This window comes from Doryrhamphus excisus, chromosome 20, assembly GCF_030265055.1.
Source record: "Doryrhamphus excisus isolate RoL2022-K1 chromosome 20, RoL_Dexc_1.0, whole genome shotgun sequence".
Classification (NCBI taxonomy): Eukaryota; Metazoa; Chordata; class Actinopteri; order Syngnathiformes; family Syngnathidae; genus Doryrhamphus; species Doryrhamphus excisus.
Window position 1 is genome coordinate 7,707,198 of NC_080485.1, and position 21,935 is coordinate 7,729,132.

The 21,935-nt window shown below is 43.6% G+C and overlaps 1 protein-coding gene across 2 annotated transcripts; it reads left to right on the forward strand.

Annotated features, from left to right (window-relative positions):
• The first annotated feature begins 649 nt into the window (after nucleotides 1-649).
• ism1 (isthmin 1) lies at nucleotides 650-21,229 on the forward strand. Of its 2 annotated transcripts, none has more exons than XM_058059111.1 (6): nucleotides 650-1,315; nucleotides 11,518-11,742; nucleotides 13,424-13,688; nucleotides 16,421-16,564; nucleotides 19,025-19,114; nucleotides 19,267-21,229. In XM_058059111.1, the coding sequence occupies exons 1-6, from the start codon at nucleotides 1,187-1,189 to the stop codon at nucleotides 19,782-19,784; spliced, it is 1,371 nt and encodes a 456-aa protein (XP_057915094.1). In that variant the 5' UTR covers nucleotides 650-1,186; the 3' UTR covers nucleotides 19,785-21,229. The 2 variants fall into 2 exon arrangements, with proteins under 2 accessions (XP_057915094.1, XP_057915093.1); XM_058059110.1 differs by having other exon boundaries at nucleotides 11,515-11,742; nucleotides 19,267-21,228.
• The last annotated feature ends 706 nt before the right edge of the window (nucleotides 21,230-21,935 follow it).

Below are 21,935 nucleotides of genomic sequence, written 5' to 3' on the forward strand. Positions count from 1 at the left end.
CTGGAGCCTATCCCAGCTGTCTTCAACCGAGAGGTGGGGTACACCCTGGACTGGTCGCCAGCCAATCACAGGGCACATATAGACTAACAACCATTCACACTCACATTCATACCTATGGATAATTTGGAGTCGCCAATTAACCTAGCATGTTTTTGGAATGTGGGAGGAAACCGGAGTACCCGGAGAAAACCCACGCATGCACGGGGAGAACATGCAAACTCCACACAGAGATGGCCGAGGGGTGGAATTGAACCCTGGTCTCCTAGCTGTGAGGTCTGCGCGCTAACCACTATTTCAAATTAATTAAATTAAACCATTTTGTGTGTTTTTAATGTCTGCAGGGGCCTAGTAATGTATTATTTTTTTTACATTTTACTTCTCTGGAGTGTAATAGGATTCCCGTGGGAGGGGGGCGGGGGCTAAATGTAACTTTTATTGACATTTGTTGTCATAAAAATCAGGTTTGTTTAACATGAGGTGTTTAACGTCCTGCAGTATGGCCAAGTGGGATGAAAGAGTTAACAGGGGGAGGGCACCACAGGGAGGGGGTGGAGGAAGTGTGTATGTGTGTGTGTGTGTGGGGGGGGGGGGGGGTGTAGACTATAAAGGTGACTCAAGAGAAACTTCAGTCCAAAACGTGCCATGCCACTTTGATGTGCGCTCACCCCATTTCCGCTTGTAGGACACTTCCAACACGACACTCCTCTTCCTCAGCCAGCCAGCACCATTATGGATGTATTTTGAAACACAGCAAGCCAGGACTTCCAGAGGGTCATAAACATCTTAGAACTTCATGTGGTTCTGATCCAAACGTCTTTGGTGGACCAAGCCAGCACATGGCGCGTCAATGTGGACAAAAGCGGAAAGGTTGTGGACATGAGGAGGCAACAAGTGTGAAGTTCGGGAGGTTCTGGTAAAAGCGGACTCGGACCAATCAGCTCCGCACGTGCGCTTGTATGAAAGTGTAAACAGTTAGCGCTTTATTAATATATTTACTTGGACTATTTAGTGGACAGCGTCAATCCGTTTCCACTCTCTTTTTGTAATTCTGATCCCCGAAGTGGCTCCGAAGTGGTGTTGCGGCTCCTCGTCCCCGGCGGATCCGGAGATCGGAGCCTCTGCACCGGGCGGAGGCGGAGCTTCAGCGGCCTCTCAGGCTGCCCCAAAGGGCGGCCGCGTCAGGAGGATGGTGCGGCTGGCGGCCGAGCTGCTGCTCCTCCTGGGACTTCTCCTTCTGACTTTGCACATCACGGTGCTCAGGAGCAGCCCGCTGCCGCCCGCCAACGTCAGCCTGAGTCTGGATGATCACAGCGAGGTGAGTCCCCTTCTGTCTTATCGGGTGGGCCTGGTCAAATAATATGAGAGTGTGTTGACACAAGCGCGGAAGCGAGGGTCTCCTGAGGGTGTCCCCCGGGAAAGGGGGGGTTAAAGGTCAACCCCTCTCCACCCCAAAGCCTGACACACCCGCTGTTGTTGTCCTATGGGGGGGTCAAATTTTTCTTACAGGCGCTTCTCTGTCATCATGCTCACATCACTGTCATTCCAAGTGATGAGATGGAGGGGGCAGCTCCGTACCCCTAAAATGTACTCCCCCCCCGGACCCCCTTTGACCTCCAACCTGCAGCCACAAACCAGTGTACTTTACTTTTCACCATTCTTTCTCTTTATTCTACCCTATTTATGATGACTTTGCACTCCTACTTGCAAGAACATGATAAAAAGGTGAATATTTGATATTAATATTTGCAAAGCAAATAATTGTTATTTTAAAAATAATTAAAATCAGGTATAGTGCATTGGTAAAACCACAATAATAATCATATTATGAATATCTCTCTGAGTCATAAGGAAAATGTATTTAAAAATTTATTTAAAAAAAGTGATTCTATAAAATAATAGAAGTATTGTATTGTAGTATTGCTAGGGATGCTCCGATCGATCGATCACAAAAGCCTAGCACTAGTACTAGTAATGGCTAGTACTGTTTCGCGATACCTGCGTGCAGCGTCCCGTCCTGCTCTAACATCTTGGAGAAATGCCCCCCCCCCCCGCCCACTTTCCTTCAAACTGCTCAGGTGTGCCAAAGCTGTGTCGAACTCCCCTTCCATTTGTGGGAGTGATACAAAATGAAAAATACTATGAAAAATATCTCATGGGTGCTTTAAAAAGACACTTGACAGTGTATGGTGAGCTTTCGAGGCTCATGGTGTAGCATCAGTCGAACGCAGGGGCGGACCTACCTAAACACAGGCAATTTCCAGGGCCCCCCCCAAAAAACATCTCATGAAAACGGAGTGATTTTTTTCTTCAATTTCAAGAATATACCTATACTACAGTTTTGGTCTTAACTCGCATACTGAAAACTACATAAAAATGTGTCATCTTGTTTGACCCCCGCCCCTCCCTTCTGATGCAGTGGATCATTCCATGTTACCAGGATGCATAGAGATGAAGCTGGTAAAAGGGACCTATTATGCACATGTTCTGTGTTTTGCATTGAGACATGGACTCCTGTAGAGCAACTACACACAATAACCCGCCGGAAATGTTTCTAGATCTTCTAGATTCTGCACCTCTTTTATGCAGTGTTTCCATGGACTTACTGCTTCTGACCCAAAGAGTTAATTTAGTCCACCCATGTCTCTTCTCTAAGTACGCCCACTCTGCTGTGATTGGTCACACTCCAGATCGCATTGATATCAGTAGTGGTAGAAAAAAAAAAGACTTCATAAATCCCTGATCGGAGCATTCATTATTATAGTACACAATACAGGAATTTGTAATGTTTTTTCATTCATTCATTCATTTTCGACCGCTTTTCCTAACAAGGGTTGCGGGGGTGCTGTAGCCTATCCCAGCTGTCTTTGGGCGAGAGGCGGGGTGCACCCTGGACTGGTGGCCAGCCAATCACATATAGACAAACAACCATTCACACTCACATTCATACCTATGGTATGCACGGGGAGAACATGCAAACTCTACACAGAGATGGCCGAGGGTGGAATTGAACCCTGGTCTTCTAGCTGTGAGATCTGCGCGCTAACCACTTTTCCACCATGCCGCCCTAATGTTTTTTCTATTTGGTAATTTTGTACTTATGTTAATTAGAGCAAAAAAAAAAAACATTACAAAATGGACACATGTTTTCTCACCACCTGGATTTCAGATTATAAGGAGCATCAGGTGGTGTTACCCCCAAAGGTACTGCTTTTTCCCACTTTTGTACAGCCTTTGAATGTACTTGTAGCTCTTAGTCCCTTGTGTTCGCACTGGCAATTTTGTCAATGGAAACACAAAAGGAATTATCCATATCGGATTATATCTTGAGGGATGAAAAAGAACCCCTGCTGTCATTCTATTTTTGCGATTTTTGTTTAAAACATACCCCACCAAATTTCACAGTTCTCTCCCCTTTAATACTTAAACTGCCTATTTTAAAATCCATTTCTGACCCATAGGTTAAGACAGGTCTGGGATCAACAGGCTTTTTAGAGAGTGTTAAGCATCCTCCAGCTGCTTGTTGATGTATATTTAGCCTACAAGTGACATATTTCCTTCATGTCCCAAAGATGAATGGGTATTTATGCCCAACGGAATGGTGACCCTTCCATAAATGCTTTATTAGCATTGAAGGGAATTTAAATTTAAAGAATGTTTCCTCTAACTAAAGGATGCTTTTAGAAGCGCTCCTTCTGCTCTTAGTGCCATCACTGCAGGTCTGTGTTCAGCTGGATGTGAAGACACGCAAAGCTGATGAAATATTCCAAGAATGTGAGGAATATTTGACACACGGCCAACTGTTTGGGCAGGCAGGGTGAGGACCGGGACGGAGTCAACCCCCCCCCCCGCCTCTCAAATGTACAAATATAAAACACAAACCACTCAAATCCCAGCATGTTTTTGTTGGGCCACACTGACATCCACATTTTGGGCTGTGGTAAGAGTGTATATTTTGGATGCTCCACTGTGGGTGTGTGTGGGTGTGTGTGTGGACATGCTCCGGTAGTCCACCATTGATGGTGGTGATGTCATCTTTTAGTCAGTCTTGTCACGGCCCAGGAGGCGCATTGTCATTGCAAGGTGTCAGATTTAAAATGGAATTCAAAGAAACACTCAGGACAGGATGTAGATGCCTGCACCTGTACAGTGAGGTGCAATAGGTCGAGTATGTAAACACTGTGAACGAGTCTTTGTTGTTTAAGCTCTGCTAGAATCACCAGGTTTTGTTTGTTTCATTAGAGTATTGTCAGTTTGACCACAATGTACCATTAATTGTTTAAGAATTGATTGGTTGTGGGAAGGGCTGCACGGCGGACGAGTGGTTAGCTCGCAGGTAGGAGACCAGGGTTCAATTCCACTCTCGGCCATCTCTGTGTGGAGTTTGCATGTTCTCCCCGTGCATGCGTGGGTTTTCTCCGGGTACTCCAGTTTCCTCCCACATTCCAAAAACATGCTAGGTTAATTGTCGACTCCAAATTGTCCATAGGTATGAATGTGAGTGTGAATGGTTGTTTGTCTATATGTGCCCTGTGATTGGCTGGCGACCAGTCCAGGGTGTACCCCGCCTCTCGCCCGAAGACAGCTGGGATAGGCTCCAGCACACCCGTGACCCTCGTGAGGAAAAAGCGGTAGAAAATGAATGAATGGTTGTGTGAAGGGCTATGCACAGGCCTCACAGCTCAGAGACCCGAGTTCAATTCCACCCTCGGCCATCTCTGTGTGGAGTTTGCATGTTCTCCCCATGCATGCAAGTACCCGTTTCCTCCCACATTCCAAAAACATGCTAGGTTAATTGGTGACTCCAAATTATCCATAGGTATAAATGTGAGTGTGAATGGTTGTTTGTCTATATGTGCCCTGTGATTGGCTGGCGACCAGTCCAGGTTGTACACTGCCTCTCGCCTGAAGACAGCTGGGATAGGCTCCAGCACCCCCGCGACTCTCGTGAGGAAAAAGCGGTAGAAAATGAATGAATGAATGAATGGTTGTGTGAAGGGCTACGCACAGGCCTCACAGCTCAGAGACCCAAGTTCAATTCCACCCTCGTCCATCTCTGTGTGGAGTTTGCATGTTCTCCCTGTACCCGTTTCATCCCACATTCCAAAAACATGCGAGGTTAATTGGTGACTCCAAATTGTCCATAGGTATGAATGTGAGTGTGAATGGTTGTTTGTCTATATTCATATATGAATGAATTAATGGATGGTTGTGTGAAATTGGTAGTTGATTATTTGCATCTTGAAGCAATTGAAGCAAAATAGAGTGGAAGCATTCGGGTTGTAATATTATTCAAACACTGCTTTTCCAGGAACAGACAAAACTGGCAAATCCAAATACATGGCCGATCAAAATTTTAAGACCAGTTGAAAAATTACACTGTTGAATTTTAAGCACGTTCTTGTCACGATGTGGGTGTTACCCTCTCGTGACAGCTCCTTTAGTTTCCTTCTTTGCCTCTGTTCCGGTTTTCATGCCCTTATTTTTGTAACTACTTCCTTTCTTGTTGCCTTCCGTTTTCTCTCAGACTCATTTCACACACCTGTCTCTAATTTCACACTCCCTATTTAGTTCAGGTGTGTGCTCTTTTGTTTGTGGCTTCATGGTGTTTGGTTTGCCTTTTGCCTGGTAGCTGCTGTCTGCATAGCTCAAGTGCCATTAAATTCCTATTACCTGCATTTTTTTTTGTCCTGCTCTCTGCATCCTGGAGTTGTACTGCAAAGCTCGCAAGCCCGAACGTGACAGTTTTAAGTTAAGCTTCAAAATCCAACAAGAAGTGTCAGTGAGACAAAAAAAAGTCGATAAAAAGTTTAAGGCCACAGCCTTTAAAAGACAAAATCTCAGCAAAATTGTGTATTCAATGTTATTTATTTCAGGTATTCATTGACATGATCTCTTGATGGCAAAGGCAAAAAAGCTTTTGCTCTTTGACTGCGGTCAGATTATTGGGCTACATAAGCAAGGCCTCTCTCAGCGCAACATCGCTGCTGAGGTTTGGACGCAGTATGACAGTCATTTTAAACCTCTTAAAAGACCCTGAAGGCTATGGAACAAAAACAGTCAAGTGAGCCACAGGATCCGATTAGCTGTCCGTCAAGACAAAGGACGAAATGAAGGTTGTTACTGGTTCTGAGTGTAGTCCGAGAACCATCACATGGCATCTGCGAACGAAGCGTTTTTAAGAATTTTTTTTTTTTTCAAAATTGCCCGTTTAGAATTTACACAAAAACCCCAAACATGGGAAGGTTTATTCTCTCATGAGAAATAATGTAACCATGACGGTCCAGATAACTTCAACATTACTCGCATTACAGAGATCCCACCTCAGGTCGGCAACATGATCTGGGGTGCTTTTTCCTTCAATGGAATCAATGGAGACTCTGGTTGTGCAGGGGCGTCAAACGGCAGACGGCTATGTGGAGATGTTGCAGGGGGCATCCCTCATGACTGAAGGACAACAGGACAAAACAATGCCTGCCCCACAAAGAACTTATTCCCAAGGAATAATGTCCCTATTTTGGACCATCCTGATCTAAATCCACCTGGCAACATGAGGATCGGGGATAGATCAGTTGAAACAGTTTCAGACAGTGGATTCCCTCCGTGAAGCCAAGTTCACCACCTGGAGCTATGTATTGTATATAAAAAATAGTATTACTTAAATGTAAAATCAGAGTAGAAATATACGTTATTAATAGGTGGCGTCTGTTTAATGTTTAGGTTAATTTCAATTTACAATACAAGTGCATACAGTCAGTAAATAAAGTACGACACGTGTGACAGGGAGTGCACGGCTGAGAAGCATCTGGTACTTTGTGCAACTGCCTTCATTTCCTGCCAGCCTCCTGGGAGGGGGGGAAGGACCCCTGAGTTGTTCCCAATTGAAAATGGAGTCATGCCCCTTTAAGCAGCCCTCACAAAGTGAAAAAAGGGGAAGCGGGAAAAGAACAGGAGCGAGGGTAAGGGTGTGTGTGTGGGTGTGTGAGGAGGGCGGCTTGTGTGTGCTTGTGTTCATTCAAGGCCTTTAGGAGTAGGGGGTGACATCCTGGGGGGCCCAGATGAACTGAAGGATGGTGTGTCACTTTTGATCTCCAAATTAAAGCACACAGCTCATTGAAAGTTGCACAGCACCGATGGCAAGTGGAGCGGAGCCTGACTTTTCTTTTTTTTTGAACCATTTTTAATATGCTTCCTACTCTGGACTATATTAGAGGCAAATGAGAAAACAGCATGTTAGTTTTTTTCCACTGAGGTTTATATGGAAAAAACGGAGGTGCTCACTTTGACACTATCAGGAAATGATGGAGGTTATACAACGGAGGTCTCATTCCATTCCTGTGACTCACCCCCCCCATATATTTTTTCACAACATAATTTGTCAGAAAATAATCATTTTAATCTGTACCTCATTCCATACAATGTTATTTATTTAGGGTCTTATTTATGTGCTAAATGACTTATTTTCTTTGATTATATCTACAATATTTGGGTAATTATGAGTGTATAGTTGACTATAGGGGTGTTATTTAATGTCTAGATGGCTCTAATAATGGTAAAAAATAAACAGGTTTTCTATGCACTTACTGTAACTATGAAAATATTGTTTATTAACATGGAATCCTTCACTTATCACTGTCGGGTCTGGAACCACTTAACCGCAATAAATGAGGGATTACTGTATATAAAACTTGTTGGTTAAAGATACTTAATTTTATTATTGTAACCTTTATTTACAACTATTTTTATTGAAGAATAATACTGCCTGCTATCACTTTAAGTACTTAATAGAGGACACCATTAATGACGTGAGGAAACTCCTCTTCAGATATTTTTTTTCTGACGTTTTGGGAATATTTCATGTTTATAGGCTCACTATTAAACCTTCTACAACCTTCTTTACAAGCACGAAAAGTACATATACGTGCAGGTACTCATAAAAAAACAGGATAATCGAAATAACATTCTCTCTATAAGATTGGCAAAAATGCAAATAAAATGCAACATTAAATGTCGAAATGGAAGCATGAAGAGTAGAGGTAGAAGATGCATTGACTGTACAGGAAAGTAATATTGAATGCATGATTTATGATATGAATGTGAATGTTGACACTGTCAGTCTGGTGTATCTTTAGATTATAAATGAGATACAGTTTTTGTTTTACTGTCGCTACTATGTTTTTACAACTGGCGGTCCGTCCAAAGAAACGAGTTTACTGCCGGCAGACGAGTTCACGTAAATAAATCAAATGGCATTATGGAGAGCTAAAACTGTGAAGAAGCACGTCTGTTGCAATGGGATGGATCAGAATACTTTCAAGTTTGACATGAGATCATCGAAATGTGACTTGGGATTAGCTCATCTGTACGCCACGTGTTGCATAGCATATGACACAACACGGCATCCGTCTGGATCAGATTACACCGGATAATGGAGGATTCAAACGCCGGCAAACACTCTTGTTGGGTTTCGTGATGCAATGGTTTGTTTTCGATCATTTTGATAAAATCACAGCTGTTGTGGCTAAAATCTGATCATGTTTTAGAAAGCATGAGGAGGACTTATTAGCATTCCCAAAAACGTTAGAAAAGTTCCATTTATTTAGATTTTATTTGAATTGGTCTGGGGCGGCATGGCGGTCGAGCAGCTAGGAGACCAGGGTTAAATTCCACCCTCGGCCATCTCTGTGTGGAGTTTGCATGTTCTCCCCGTGCATGCGTGGGTTTTCTCCGGGTACTCCGGTTTCCTCCCACATTCCAAAAAACATGCTGGGTTTATTGGTGACTCCAAATTGTCCATAGGTATGAATGTGAGTGTGAATGGTTGTTTGTCTATATGTGCCCTGTGATTGGCTGGCAACCAGTCCAGGGTGTACCCCGCCTCTCGCCCGAAGACAGCTGGGATAGGCTCCAGCACCCCCACGATCCTCGTGAGGAAAAAGCGGTAGAAAATGAATGAATTAATGAATTGGTCTGGTACTTCCTGTTGATGCAGTTAATATAGAGTGTGTACATTTTAATACTACTTTTTACATCAATGTAAATGTCTGTAATAAATATTTTGGAGTGTGTATTACAATACAGTTGCCAGAAATTTATTGATAAAATGATTATTATGCCTTTTCTTTTTATCATCCTGAGAAATAAATATCTTAAATAATTCTAAATCACTACTTTTATTTGCCTGGCTTTTAATGGACTTGAACGTTTCAGTGCAGCCACTGTTCCCTTCGCGGTTGAATTCAACTTACATTTATAACCCTTCCATCCATGCTGTGCAGCTCCATTCGGGAGTGCCTACACTGGCCCAGAGTGCACCTTGGTCGGACACAAACGGCTCCACCGGGGGCCATTATGGAGACCACAATGCGGCTTTGCTGACACTTTGTCTGTGACTGACCACCGCAACCGTACAGCACACTGCTGCTATGTTCTCAGGCCACAAAAAACAGTGGGGTGGAACAAATGGAGCATGAACAAAGAAAACATGATGATTGGTAATTTCTTTGTAGGTAGTTTCTACTGCTCCATGATTGCGGATGTTGTAGAACCGTATGGCCAATTAAGAAGGGATTGTTTCCCTGTACTTTTTTTTGTCAGAGAAACCAAATGCTCCTTTGGACGCAAGAAAACTAAGATAATGATTTTGCATGTTTGGTTTTGGTCGTCTGCAGTATGTACGCTTAGTAATGATAACCCATAAGTTCCAAACAGTTGGTTTACTTTAAATAGACCATTTTCACACAACCTGCTTAGGTGGATTGATTTGAAATCTCAAAAGAAATCTCATGTAGTCCGACAACCATCACATGGCATCTGCGAACGAAGGGTTTTTAAGAATTTTTTTTTTCAAAATTGCACATTTAGAATTTGCACAAAAACCCCAAACATGGGAAGGTTTATTCTCTCATGAGAAATAATGTAACCATGACGGTCCTAATAACTTCAACATTACTCGCATTACAGAGATCCCACCTCAGGCCGCCATCATGATCTGGGATGATTTTTCCTTCAATGGAACAATGGAGACTCTGGTTGTGCAGGGGCGTCAAATGGCAGCCGGCTATGTGGAGATGTTGCAGGGGGCATCCCTCATGACTGAATGCCCTCGTCTGTGTGGTAATACAGTAAACCTCGGATATATCGGACTCGGATATATCGGAAATTTGCTCACAACGGACAGATAAAAAAGAACCGATTTTTCTGTAATGCATTTCCAATAAAAATTCATTGCATATATCGGATTTTTTATAACGGATTTCGCCTATTTCGGACAAAATCTCCAGTCCCGTTCCAATGCATTTCCATTAAATTTCCCTCGCATATATTGGATGGCCGCATCGTTATGCTAATCTTGTTGATGTCACTGGCTATTGTCTTTCTCCTGGCTCCAGATTTAGGACAAATATAAAAGTGAGTGACGTCAATAATACTAGCACAGCAGTGAATGAGATCTTAACCTCACTATTGGAAATAACGTAGGCCTGACGGGCGTAACAGGGCCTAGCTTAATTAACAATTTGTTATGCTCAGAGTCCAATAAAGTTCAATTCTCATTACCTTACGTCTCTTTTCATTGCCCAGTCCAGGTACATTGGAAACATAGTCAAGGAAGTGCCTTTTTATAACGGATAAAATCCGATTTACGCATGTACCGGATATAAATCCGATATATGCGTAAAACGGACATTTTCCGGTATACGCATATAACGGATTTCGCTTATATCGGACAAAACCAGTGGGAACAATTGAATCCGATATATCCGAGGTTTACTGTAACTGGGTTTTTCAACAGGACAAAACAATGCCTGCCTGACAAAGAACTTATTCCCAAGGAATAATGTCCCTATTTTGGACCATCCTGATCTAAATCCACCTGGCAACATGAGGATCGGGGATGGATCAGTTCAAACAGTTTCAGACAGTGGATTCGCTCCGTGAAGCCAAGTTCACCACTTGGAGCTCACTTGCTTATTGTATATAAAAAAACAATATTACTTAAATGTACTTAAATGTAATGGACTGTACTTTTTTGTCAGAGAAACCAAATGCTCCTTTGGACACAAGAAAACTAAGATAATGATTTTGCATGTTTGGTTTTGGTCGTCTGCAGTATGTACACTTAGTGGTATGATAACCCATAAGTTCCAAACAGTTGGTTTTGGAGCCAGCATGTATAAATACTGTATGTGGATTTCTTATTTCTTTGTTAAAGCATCAACAGGATAACTGCACAATCCAACAGACGATGATGATTTAGGCAGATTATGTTTTGGCAAAAGCAGACTACTATTTCTGGCTCTTTCTATCCAGAGCTCAAGCAGTTGAGAGAGATTTATGGCAGAGGTAACGACCACATGAGCATCTTGTCAACATGGGACGTGCAGACGCCAAGTCACATACTGGGGGGATTGTTTTTCCTCACTCACACCTGACATTAAACGGATAGTAAAAATGTCTTGTATCTGGGTTTCGCAAACCAGTAATAAAATCCTGTTTTCTTTTTTTCCCCTCCTTCAGCAGAACATCATCCATGCAAAAAGCAGCTCATCGGGCCAACTGGCTTCGGAAGGCTCCTGGCGGTCTGGTCCAGAGCGTCGGTTTGCCCACCGGTCGGCTGCCCTCCCGTGGGTGCAAGGCACTGCCAGTAACGTCCACAAAGATGGGCCCGGAGCTTTTCTACTGGACCTGCACAATTTCCCCGATCTCTCCAAAGCTGATATCAATGGGCAGAATCCCAACATACAGGTGATCATGTGTGACTTTGCACCTGCTTTCATGCTTTCATGCTTTCATCGACTCGTAAGACTTGGCTACTCAAGCAATCAGGACAGGAAGTGTGAGCAGGATGATGGGGAATACTTTGGTGCACATCACTAACCCCCTTTTCTTCAATGTCTTCTTCTGCCTCCCCCTTTATCCCATTTCCTGGGATGGCGTGAGTCTCATGGGTAGCCTCTGAGGTCTCGTGTCCGTCATCATGACAACTGAAAAGCGGACACTTTCCAGCTAATGCCTCACTGCTCAACCACATGCAGGAATACAGCTGGCAGCTTATGTAAATTTGTGGTGAGCTCTCATCCTTAAGTTCCTCCAGGGTGCAGATGGCCGGGGTAACCACTGCTATGTTTAAATCATTCTCCTGTTTTAATCTAGCAAGGGGGTCCCCCTCCATTTCTAAGATCATCACCGCTAAATCCGAGGACGAACAAAGTGTATTAACATCTCAAGATGTGGGGAGAGAGAGAGGAGCCACCGATTGAGCAAGGGCGTGAGGCTGTGGGAGAAAAGAGGGAGGAGGAGAAGAGGTTCTTTGATCCTGGGATTCATCTGGCTTTCATGGTCTGGAGGAGGCTGAGGAGCCCTTTGAACTTTGTGTTTAGGTGGAGAGAGAGGTGGGAGACTGGCTAAGGGGCAGGGGTGCTGGTCCTACCTCATCTGGGAGGCACATGTCTTTGGACAGACAGAGAGAGGGGAGGGGGGGTCGGAGAGGATAGTGGAGACATGGCTATCAATAAAGGTCAGCTTCTTACATCCAGTTGACCCATTCGGTCCAGAAGAACTCACATTAGGGCAATCGTACTGTGCTTGGACTCTCTTCACACCAATCCTGATCACATCTGCCCTAGGTAGGAAGAGGTAGGCCAGGGCATGGCATTATTCCATGCACACTCACAATGCATCAGATACTGTGATCAATACTGGCAAAATATGATATATATTTCAGGATAAGAATAAAATCCAACAATTCAAAAATAATCAAAAAATCGAACCTACGGCATGCACAAACAGGCCTAAGCACAGATGCTTCAGTGTGGACGTAGACCAGGAGCAGGCATGGTATGACTGGTCTAGTGTGAATACGTCCTTAAAGGGGGATATCATAGGAAAGATCAGCCAAGGTGACCACGCCATTCTGAGGTTTGGTGCTGAAGGTATTTGCTCAATTTTGCTAGCTAAAGATAAAAGCTAAAACAAACACAAAGTCTCACAAATACACAAAAACGGACTAACGTGACAACTGACAGTTGACAGAGTCCTGATTGGTCCAGGACTCCAGCCTCTTACACAATCTTGAGTGTATAAAAGGCCGGGCAGGGAAAGGAAGGGTGCTTTTTTGCAGCTGTGCTGTAATAAGACCCGCTTACTTGTAGGCATACAGGGACTGCAGATAGCCCGGATGTCTGTATTAGGTATTGTTGTTTGAAACCCACTTAGAGTCCTCAGGTGGAGGATTTCTACAGTGCCTTCCAAGTCCCAACCTTCATTCTACAACCACCTAGAGCCCTCTCTACGCTCCATCAGAAGCCTTCCAGTCCCTAGCAAAGTTCTTCCAGCCTGAGCCTTTCTCACCTTCCCCAAAAATAGTCACTATGACTCCAAGCCTGTAATATTAACTTCTTAACTCTCTGTCTTGTCTTTATGGAAGGTAACAATTGAGGTTGTGGATGGGTTAGAAGCACACGAGCCAGAAAAAGGCCACCGCAAGGAGAGTAAACCCAACTGGGCTTCTACCAACTGGAGAAACTGGTGGCCACGTACTTCGTCCACATCGTCCTCCACCACTCATCAAGCGCAGGACCACGATCGGTCCTACGGAGATAACGGTGACGACAGCAACTTCCTCAGGCCGCCAGTGGATTGGGACCGGAGGGGAGGCACAGGCGAGCGAGGGAAACCCCAAATGGAATACGGTAAGAAGCACAGCAGCGTCGGTGACACTCAGCATTTACAGTAGAATTGATGGCCTAGCACGTCCAACATTTAGCCACAGCTCGATGCGGAATCTATAATTTACAAATTTGCTGATTCAGTCTGTCACTATAACAAGTGTTGCTATCCCCAGACAGGCCTTTGGCAGCCTTTGCTTGAAACCTTTTAACACTCTTTTATGAGACAGATTCCGCTACGGTGTCAAGCTCGCTAGGTGACACAATTTAGATGCCTCCCGACATCAAAGTTGAGCAGCAGGAACGAGGCCAAAAGCACCGTTCGTCTGCCTTGCTGCTTTCACAACACTCTCCAAGAGTAAACCGTGCACATAAATCAGCTGTGGAAGAATTTACACTCACTGTCATATAGTATGCATGCAGTCCGAGTTGTAGCATGCCCAAACCAATGTGGTGGAACAGGAATGTGGCTGCTGTGGAAAAATGACATTTTATCCACTCACACTTTTACCAAAGTGGTTAGGAGTGCGACTTTATAGTCTTTTCCTGTCAAACCAATGTTCATATCTAATGTTTCTGGCTTATCACTGTGGTCAGCTTTTGTTGATGCTTTTTCATTTCTAACAGCTTCAGTCTGCTACTGGTTTTGAATCCAGTAATCACAACTATGGACAGCCAATGCGGGTTTATCCATTATAGTGCAATACGTTATATACACTGTAAACCAATGGGGATGAATGAGGACAGAAATTGAGAGCTGCAGAATTGATGTCAAAAGTATCGATGTGTTAACTTATCTAATGATCATATAGGATTTCTAGCAATCTGATTTGTGTATACAGTTTATCCCCACATATTCGCCATGTGCAACGTACAATGTCCAAGTACATACAATCTACAATCTGGTGTCTAAATTACCCGTATTTAATTCTTATTCTAATTTGGAGTCTTGGCTGCACGGCGGTCGTGTGGTTAGCGCGCAGACCTCACAGCTAGGAGACCAGGGTTCAATTCCACCTTCGGCCATCTCTGTGTGGAGTTTGCATGTTCTCCCCGTGCATGCGTGGGTTTCCTCCCACATTCCAAAAACATGCTAGGTTAATTGGCGACTCCAAATTGTCCATAGGTATGAATGTGAGTGTGAATGGTTGTTTGTCTATATGTGCCCTGTGATTGGCTGGCGACCAGTCCAGGGTGTACCCCGCCTCTCGCCTGAAGACAGCTGGGATAGGCTCCAGCCTTTGCTTGAAACCTTTTAACACTCTTTTATGAGACAGATTCCGCTATGGTGTCACAATTCACGAGTGTGAATGGTTGTTTGTCTATATGTGCCCTGTGATTGGCTGGCGACCAGTACAGGGTGTACCCCGCCTCTCGCCTGAAGACAGCTGGGATAGGCTCCAGCACCCCCGCGACCCTCGTGAGGATAAGCGGTAGAAAATGAATGAATTTGGAGTCTTTCTGAGTATTTCTATTATGCAAGGCCAGAGTTATCAATAACCATCACTTTTCACCAGTGCATGCATTAGGGGCTTTGGTGCCTTGCTCGAGGGTGTTTCAGCCTTTGTCTAGACACAAACTGATACGCCTCTTAACAACGTCGGTATTGGAAAGATTTATGTCTGACTTGCTTTTTTGGTTACAATGTCCTATGGAAGAGCAAGAGAAAGAGCTTTGGTGTCTATCTTTTCATAATAAGGGGCAGATGGTCTGGGGGGGGGGCTGTATAAGAGGGCTTGGACTCTGGCCAGAAATACTTCCATCCCAACATGCCCACATTAATTCTCCTCATTGATGGAGCACTGCTTCCAAGATGTGTGTGTCAGTGAGATCTGCGTTTGCATGCGGTTTTACAGATGGACTTCGGCAGTCATAAAGCCGAGTGTAACTGTTTCCATGTATGCCCATTACCGCCATGTGCTCAACGATAATTGGACTTAAAGAGGATTTCTTGCCAATTCACTTCCCATTTTCAATCCGATGAATCACAGAGAGATCCCGCTCCACGCTCAAATGTCTTGAATCATTGGTGAAATTTGCCAAATCCGTCCTTGTTACTTGACTTACTGACTGAACACTCTTCTCATTGCCTTGGAGTTATTTGTTTAACAATTCTACGTGACCCCGTACAATCCATGTGTACACAGAATGTCTTGTCTGGTAAACCGCTTGAAGGACTAAGTCAAAGAGAAGTGCTTCCTCTCTCCTGTGCTATCCTACATACTACAGTAAACCTCGGATATATCGGACTCGGATATATCGGAAATTTGCTCACAACGGACAGATAAAAAAGAACCAATTTTTCTGTAATGCATTTCCAATAAAAATTCATTGCATATATCGGATTTTTTATAACGGATTTCGCCTATTTCGGACAAAATCTCCAGTCCCGTTCCAATGCATTTCCATTAAATTTCCCTCGCATATATTGGATGGCCGCATCGTGGCGCTCCGATTCGCCGAATCGTGACAGGCCGCTATATGTCATTTGCAGCATTTGCAGCGTTGCCTGCACGTCCAGGTACATTGGAAACATAGTCAAGGAAGTGCCTTTTTATAACGGATAAAATCCGATTTACGCATATACCGGATATAAATCCGATATATGCGTAAAACGGACATTTTCCGGCATACGCATATAACGGATTTCGCTTATATCGGACAAAACCAGTGGGAACAATTGAATCCGATATATCCAAGGTTTACTGTATCATCATGTGGCCTACATCCTTGTTGACTCTTTCTCTCGGATTCAGACTACATCGACGGAGAGGGGGACTGGAGTAACTGGTCACTGTGCAGCGTCACCTGTGGAAACGGCAACCAGAAGAGAACCAGGTCTTGTGGTTATGCTTGTACTGCCACCGAATCCAGAACCTGCGATATGCCAAGCTGCCCAGGTAAATAAACACTTGGACAGTCACTTTACATATATACAGTGAAGAAAATAAGTATTTGAACACCCTGCTATTTTGCTATTTCTCCCACTTAGAAATCATGGAGGGGTCTGAAATTTTCATCGTAGGTGCATGTCCACTGTGAGAGAGATAAACTAAAAAGAAAAATCCAGAAATCACAATGCATGATTTTTTAACAATTTATTTGTGTGATACAGCTGCAAATAAGTATTTGAACACCTGAGAAAATGAATGTTAATATTTGGTACAGTAGCCTTTGTTTGCTATTACAGAGGTCAAACGTTTCCTGTAGTTTTTCACCAGGTTTGCACACACTGCAGGAGGGATCTTGGCCCACTCCTCCACACAGATCTTCTCTAGATCAGTCAGGTTTCTGGGCTGTCGCTGAGAAACACGGAGTTTGAGCTCCCTCCAAAGATTTTCGATTGGGTTCAGGTCTGGAGACTGGCTGGGCCATGCTAGAACCTTGATATGCTTCTTACGGAGCCACTCCTTGGTTTTCCTGGCTGTGTGCTTCGGGTCGTTGTCGTGTTGGAAGACCCAGCCACGACCCATCTTCAATGCTCTGACAGAGGGAAGGAGGTTGTTCCCCAAAATCTCACAATACACGGCCCCAGTCATCCTCTCTTTAATGCAGTGCACTCGTCCTGTCCCATGTGCAGAAAAACACCCCCAAAGCATGATGCTACCACCCCCATGCTTCACAGTAGGGATGGTGTTCTTCGGATTGTACTCTTCATTCTTCTTCCTCCAAACACGCTTATTGGAATTATGACCAAAAAGTTCTATTTTGGTCTCATCTGACCATAAAACTTTCTCCCATGACTCCTCTGTATCATCCAAATGGTCATATGCAAACTTAAGACGGGCCTTGACATGTGCTGGTTTAAGCAGGGGAACCTTTCGTGCCATGCATGATTTCACATCATGACGTCTTAGTGTATTACCTACAGTAACCTTGGAAACGGTGGTCCCAGCTCTTTTCAGGTCATTGACCAAGTCCTGTCGTGTAGTTCTGGGCTGATTCCTCACCTTTCTTAGAATCATTGAGACCCCACGAGGTGATATCTTGCATGGGGCTCCACTCCGATTGAGATTGACCGTCATGTTTAGCTTCTTCCATTTTCTAATGATAGCTCCAACAGTGGACCTTTTTTCACCAAGCTGCTTGGTAATTGCTCCGTAGCCCTTTCCAGCCTTGTGGAGGTGTACAATTTTGTCTCTGGTGTCTTTGGACAGCTCTTTGGTCTTCGCCATGTTACAAGTTAAAGTCTTACTGATTGTATGGGGTGGACAGGTGTCTTTATGCAGCTAACGACCTCAAACAGGTGCATCTGATTCAGGATGATACATGGAGTGCAGGTGGACTTCTAATGGGCAGACTAACAGGTCTTTCAGGGTCAGAATTCTAGATGATACACAGGTGTTCAAATACTTATTTGCAGCTGTATCACACAAATAAATTGTTAAAAAATCATGCATTGTGATTTCTGGATTTTTCTTTTTAGTTTATCTCTCTCACAGTGGACATGCACCTACGATGAAAATTTCAGACCCCTCCATGATTTCTAAGTGGGAGAAATAGCAAAATAGCAGGGTGTTCAAATACTTATTTTCTTCACTGTACAATACAACGGCTGTATAACAAATGCAATGATGAACTGCACTGTCAAACTGAACAGTTTCTAATATTGTGGTTACCTTCTAATTATTTCACCCTAATAATAACAACTACTTCCAACTACTTCCTTCACAATGATTTGTCAGCAATAAAGTACATTATTACCTTTATATAACCTACACTAAACATAATTATTACCTCTCTGACAATTGCTTAATTGATAGATTGATATGTTTGGCGGCACGACGGTTGAGTGGTTAGCGCGCAGACCTCACAGCTAGGAGACCAGGGTTCAGTTCCACCCTCGGCCATCTCTGTGTGGAGTTTGCATGTTCTCCCCGTGCATGCGTGGGTTTTCTCCGGGTACTCCGGTTTCCTCCCACATTCCAAAAACATGCTAGGTTAATTGGTGACTCCAAATTGTCCATAGGTATGAATGTGAGTGTGAATGGTTGTTTGTCTATATGTGCCCTGTGATTGGCTGGCCACCAGTCCAGGGTGCACCCCGCCTCTCGCCCACAGACAGCTGGGATAGGCTCCAGCACCCCCGCGACCCTCGTGAGGAAAAGGCATGTATGAACTTGTGTTTAGTACTGCACTCCATTTTGCCTGAAATGCTTAAAAAAACAACATTCATAATAATAATCAACATTCAGTTCCACATAATTAAGATTGGAACAATATACTCATTGATCATTTCATGCTGTTCCTATTGTCAACTAAGAACTGTAGATTAAATAAATACAGCTCTTACATATTGTCATGTGATTGTAGTGCTAAAGGACACCAAATAATTCATTCAAACTCTCATTGTCTTAAAGGTATCGAAGATGCCTTCAAGACAGCAGCTACAGAAGTGAGCCTGCTTGCTGGAACAGATGATTTCAATGCCACTGAGCTCTTTGGTGTTGGTAAGTTCACGACGCCACACTATCAGTCACTGAATGTTCCCATACTGTCACAGACAGTTCATCCATCTAGCTGTGGTATTATCCATATTTCTATTTGTCTTCCCATATTAAAACAAGATGAGGTATTTTTAAAGTGTCTCCATGTCTTCCAGACACAGACAGCTGTGAGCGATGGATGAATTGCAAGAGCGACTTCTTGAAGAAATACATGAGCAAGGTGGTCAGTGATCTCCCGAGCTGCCCTTGCTCGTACCCAACCGAGGTGGCGTACAGCACAGCCAACGTGCACGACGCCGCTTCGCGCAGGAGCTTCCGCTGGAAAGATGCCAGCGGGCCAAAAGAGAAGCTGGAGATCTACAAGCCAACAGCACGATACTGCATCCGCTCCATGCTGACGTTGGAGTCCACCACACTGGCCGCGCAGCACTGTTGCTACGACGATAGCATGAAGCTCATCACACGCGGCAAAGGGGCCGGAACGCCTAATCTCATCAGCACAGAGTTCTCAGCAGACCTCCACTACAAAGTTGACATCTTGCCATGGATCATATGTAAGGGGGACTGGAGTCGCTACAATCAGGCCAGGCCGCCTAACAATGGACAGAAGTGCCGCGACAACCCTCAGGAAGACGACTACTACAAGCAGTTTGAAGAAGCGAGGGAGTTCTAGCCTTTCAAAATGTTCATGGATCCATTTTGGATTCAATAGTCCCAAGACTTACTGATCCCCGCTGAAGCAGGAGAACCTAAAATCCATGAGAACCATGGACAGTGACCACCAAGAACTTCTCTACCAGGCACTGAATAATGTGCCAATTTTTTTAAAGATACCTCTGAGAAAAATGATGCTTTCATTGATAAAGGGAGTTTCTATTCTTAAAGGGAAATGATTATAAGACCGTGTCCAGGTTTGTGTGGTAAATTTCTGTGGTAATTAGAGATCCAGGATTGTATTGACTTAACGAGGGGAGGTTTTGTCCCCATTTTGTCGTTTTGCAGTATCCAGGGTTCTCGTGTAAACGTATGAGTATCTTAAGCATGCATTTCACATTTAGCATGCGTACAATGTCTATAATTTGTAAACAGACCTCCAATGTAAAAAGTCTGCATTGTCTTTCTGTAAAGTATTTATTTGAGTTGTAGCTGTGTCTGAATTGGGGGCGTTCAATGCCATCAATGTTTAGTATGATTATAGAGTGTGTGAATGCAATGCTATAATGGACATATTTTTGAGATTATAAGTCTATGAATAAAAAGTTTTTTTGAAAATTATAATACTTTCTGTTGTGTCAATGGCTATGCAGCACCTGGTCTGCAAAATCGGTAAATAAAACCGATTTTTTTCTTCATCTATTTTTGTTTTTTTGCAGTTAAAAGGCCGTATCATCTCATCCTTGCCAATAGGATCAAACCATTGTACAATGCTTTCATCTGTTTAATCTAGTGCAACACTGTGGTCTTTCCTTTTGATGGGATTTCTTTCAAGGCTGATGATTGAAAGAGCCTCTTGAATTTTATTTGTCTTTGGAAAGTATCCTCCTACATTCCTATGTAATTTTTCAGCATACACACACACACACACACACAGTTCTGCTCGGACATAGTAAGGACCTCTGACCAGCTGCAGCCATTGTCACACAGAGGAAGCCATTCATAGCGCCCTCATTCCTCCAGTTAACTGTGCACCACAGCTGGCCGACAGCAGGGCTCGTGTTGCCACTGCAACCCTGCATGCTCGTTCCTCCGCAACTCTTCAGTATGCAACCGAAATGCAGGCACCGATATTCATCGGCAACTGCAACAAAGCTGTAAATCTCTCCAGCTTCTAACTTCCGTATCATCCGACTGTATGCAAAGCATTCCTTTTAAGTCTCCTGTCCTCCACATCCTTAGTTACGACATTGTTTGAAGCTAAGATTACAGTACGCAGCTTGGATCGTTATCATAGCAGACCACCTGCTGCACAGGCCATTAAGCTCTAACCTGTTCATCTTTATATAGAAAAGACGCTCACTGGACACAACATTAAAAATACCTGAAAAATGCTATTTTTGTGGGCACCGTAATGTTAGTTTTGACCGATATTGTGAGAGCTATTACTGTACTGACAGCCAGTATGTGGCTGATTGGGAGGAGGAAGTAGAAGAAGCAGAACAAATAAAATAATTAGACCACATCGCATTGTTATTACTGTCGCTTTCATAGGAGCAGAAGCTTTAACATGTTAAAGGATACGATCTTTATCCAATCTTTAAGACCAAAACCGCTGCCAATATTTTCACTTCCATGGTGAATTTTCCATTCCGAAGAACCTGTTATGCTTGGGAGACATAATAAAGTGCAAAAAGTTAATTAATAAGAGCAATAATATCCACTCTATGTAGCTTCTTCTGGGGAGACAAGGCATACACTACACCCTGAAACTACTTTTAAAGAGTATCCACTATTTACGGACCAAAATTATGTTTTTAATTAATTCATGGGAGCATCACATAACCAAAAAATGCTCACAAAAAGCTTCTATAATGTACTTTAAAGAGCACTTTGCCAGCCTGACACGGCGTTAAAATGACAGCAAAGAGCATGAATACATTTCAGATATATAAGAGAAAATGCATCAGAAGCGCTGTCTCTTTGCATGCTGATGATGCAACCGAAATTGAGAGCGGCAAACATGTAAACTACAGAAACGTGTTTTGAGTTTTTGACATTTTTGTGAGTCAACCACTGATGACATCATAGGTAAGCGACGTCGCTGATTCTGCCAGCAGACTAAGCCTCTTTGGTTAAAAAGCTAAGGATGTTTTGATTAAAAATACAG

Coding starts and splice junctions, on each gene's coding strand:
- ism1 (XM_058059110.1), top strand. CDS start 1,187: ATGGTGCGGCTGGCGGCCGAGCTGCTGCTCCTCCTGGGACTTCTCCTT. Junction 11,743..13,423: donor GGCAGAATCCCAACATACAG/GTGATCATGTGT, acceptor TCTTTATGGAAG/GTAACAATTGAGGTTGTGGA. Junction 13,689..16,420: donor GAAACCCCAAATGGAATACG/GTAAGAAGCACA, acceptor TCTCGGATTCAG/ACTACATCGACGGAGAGGGG.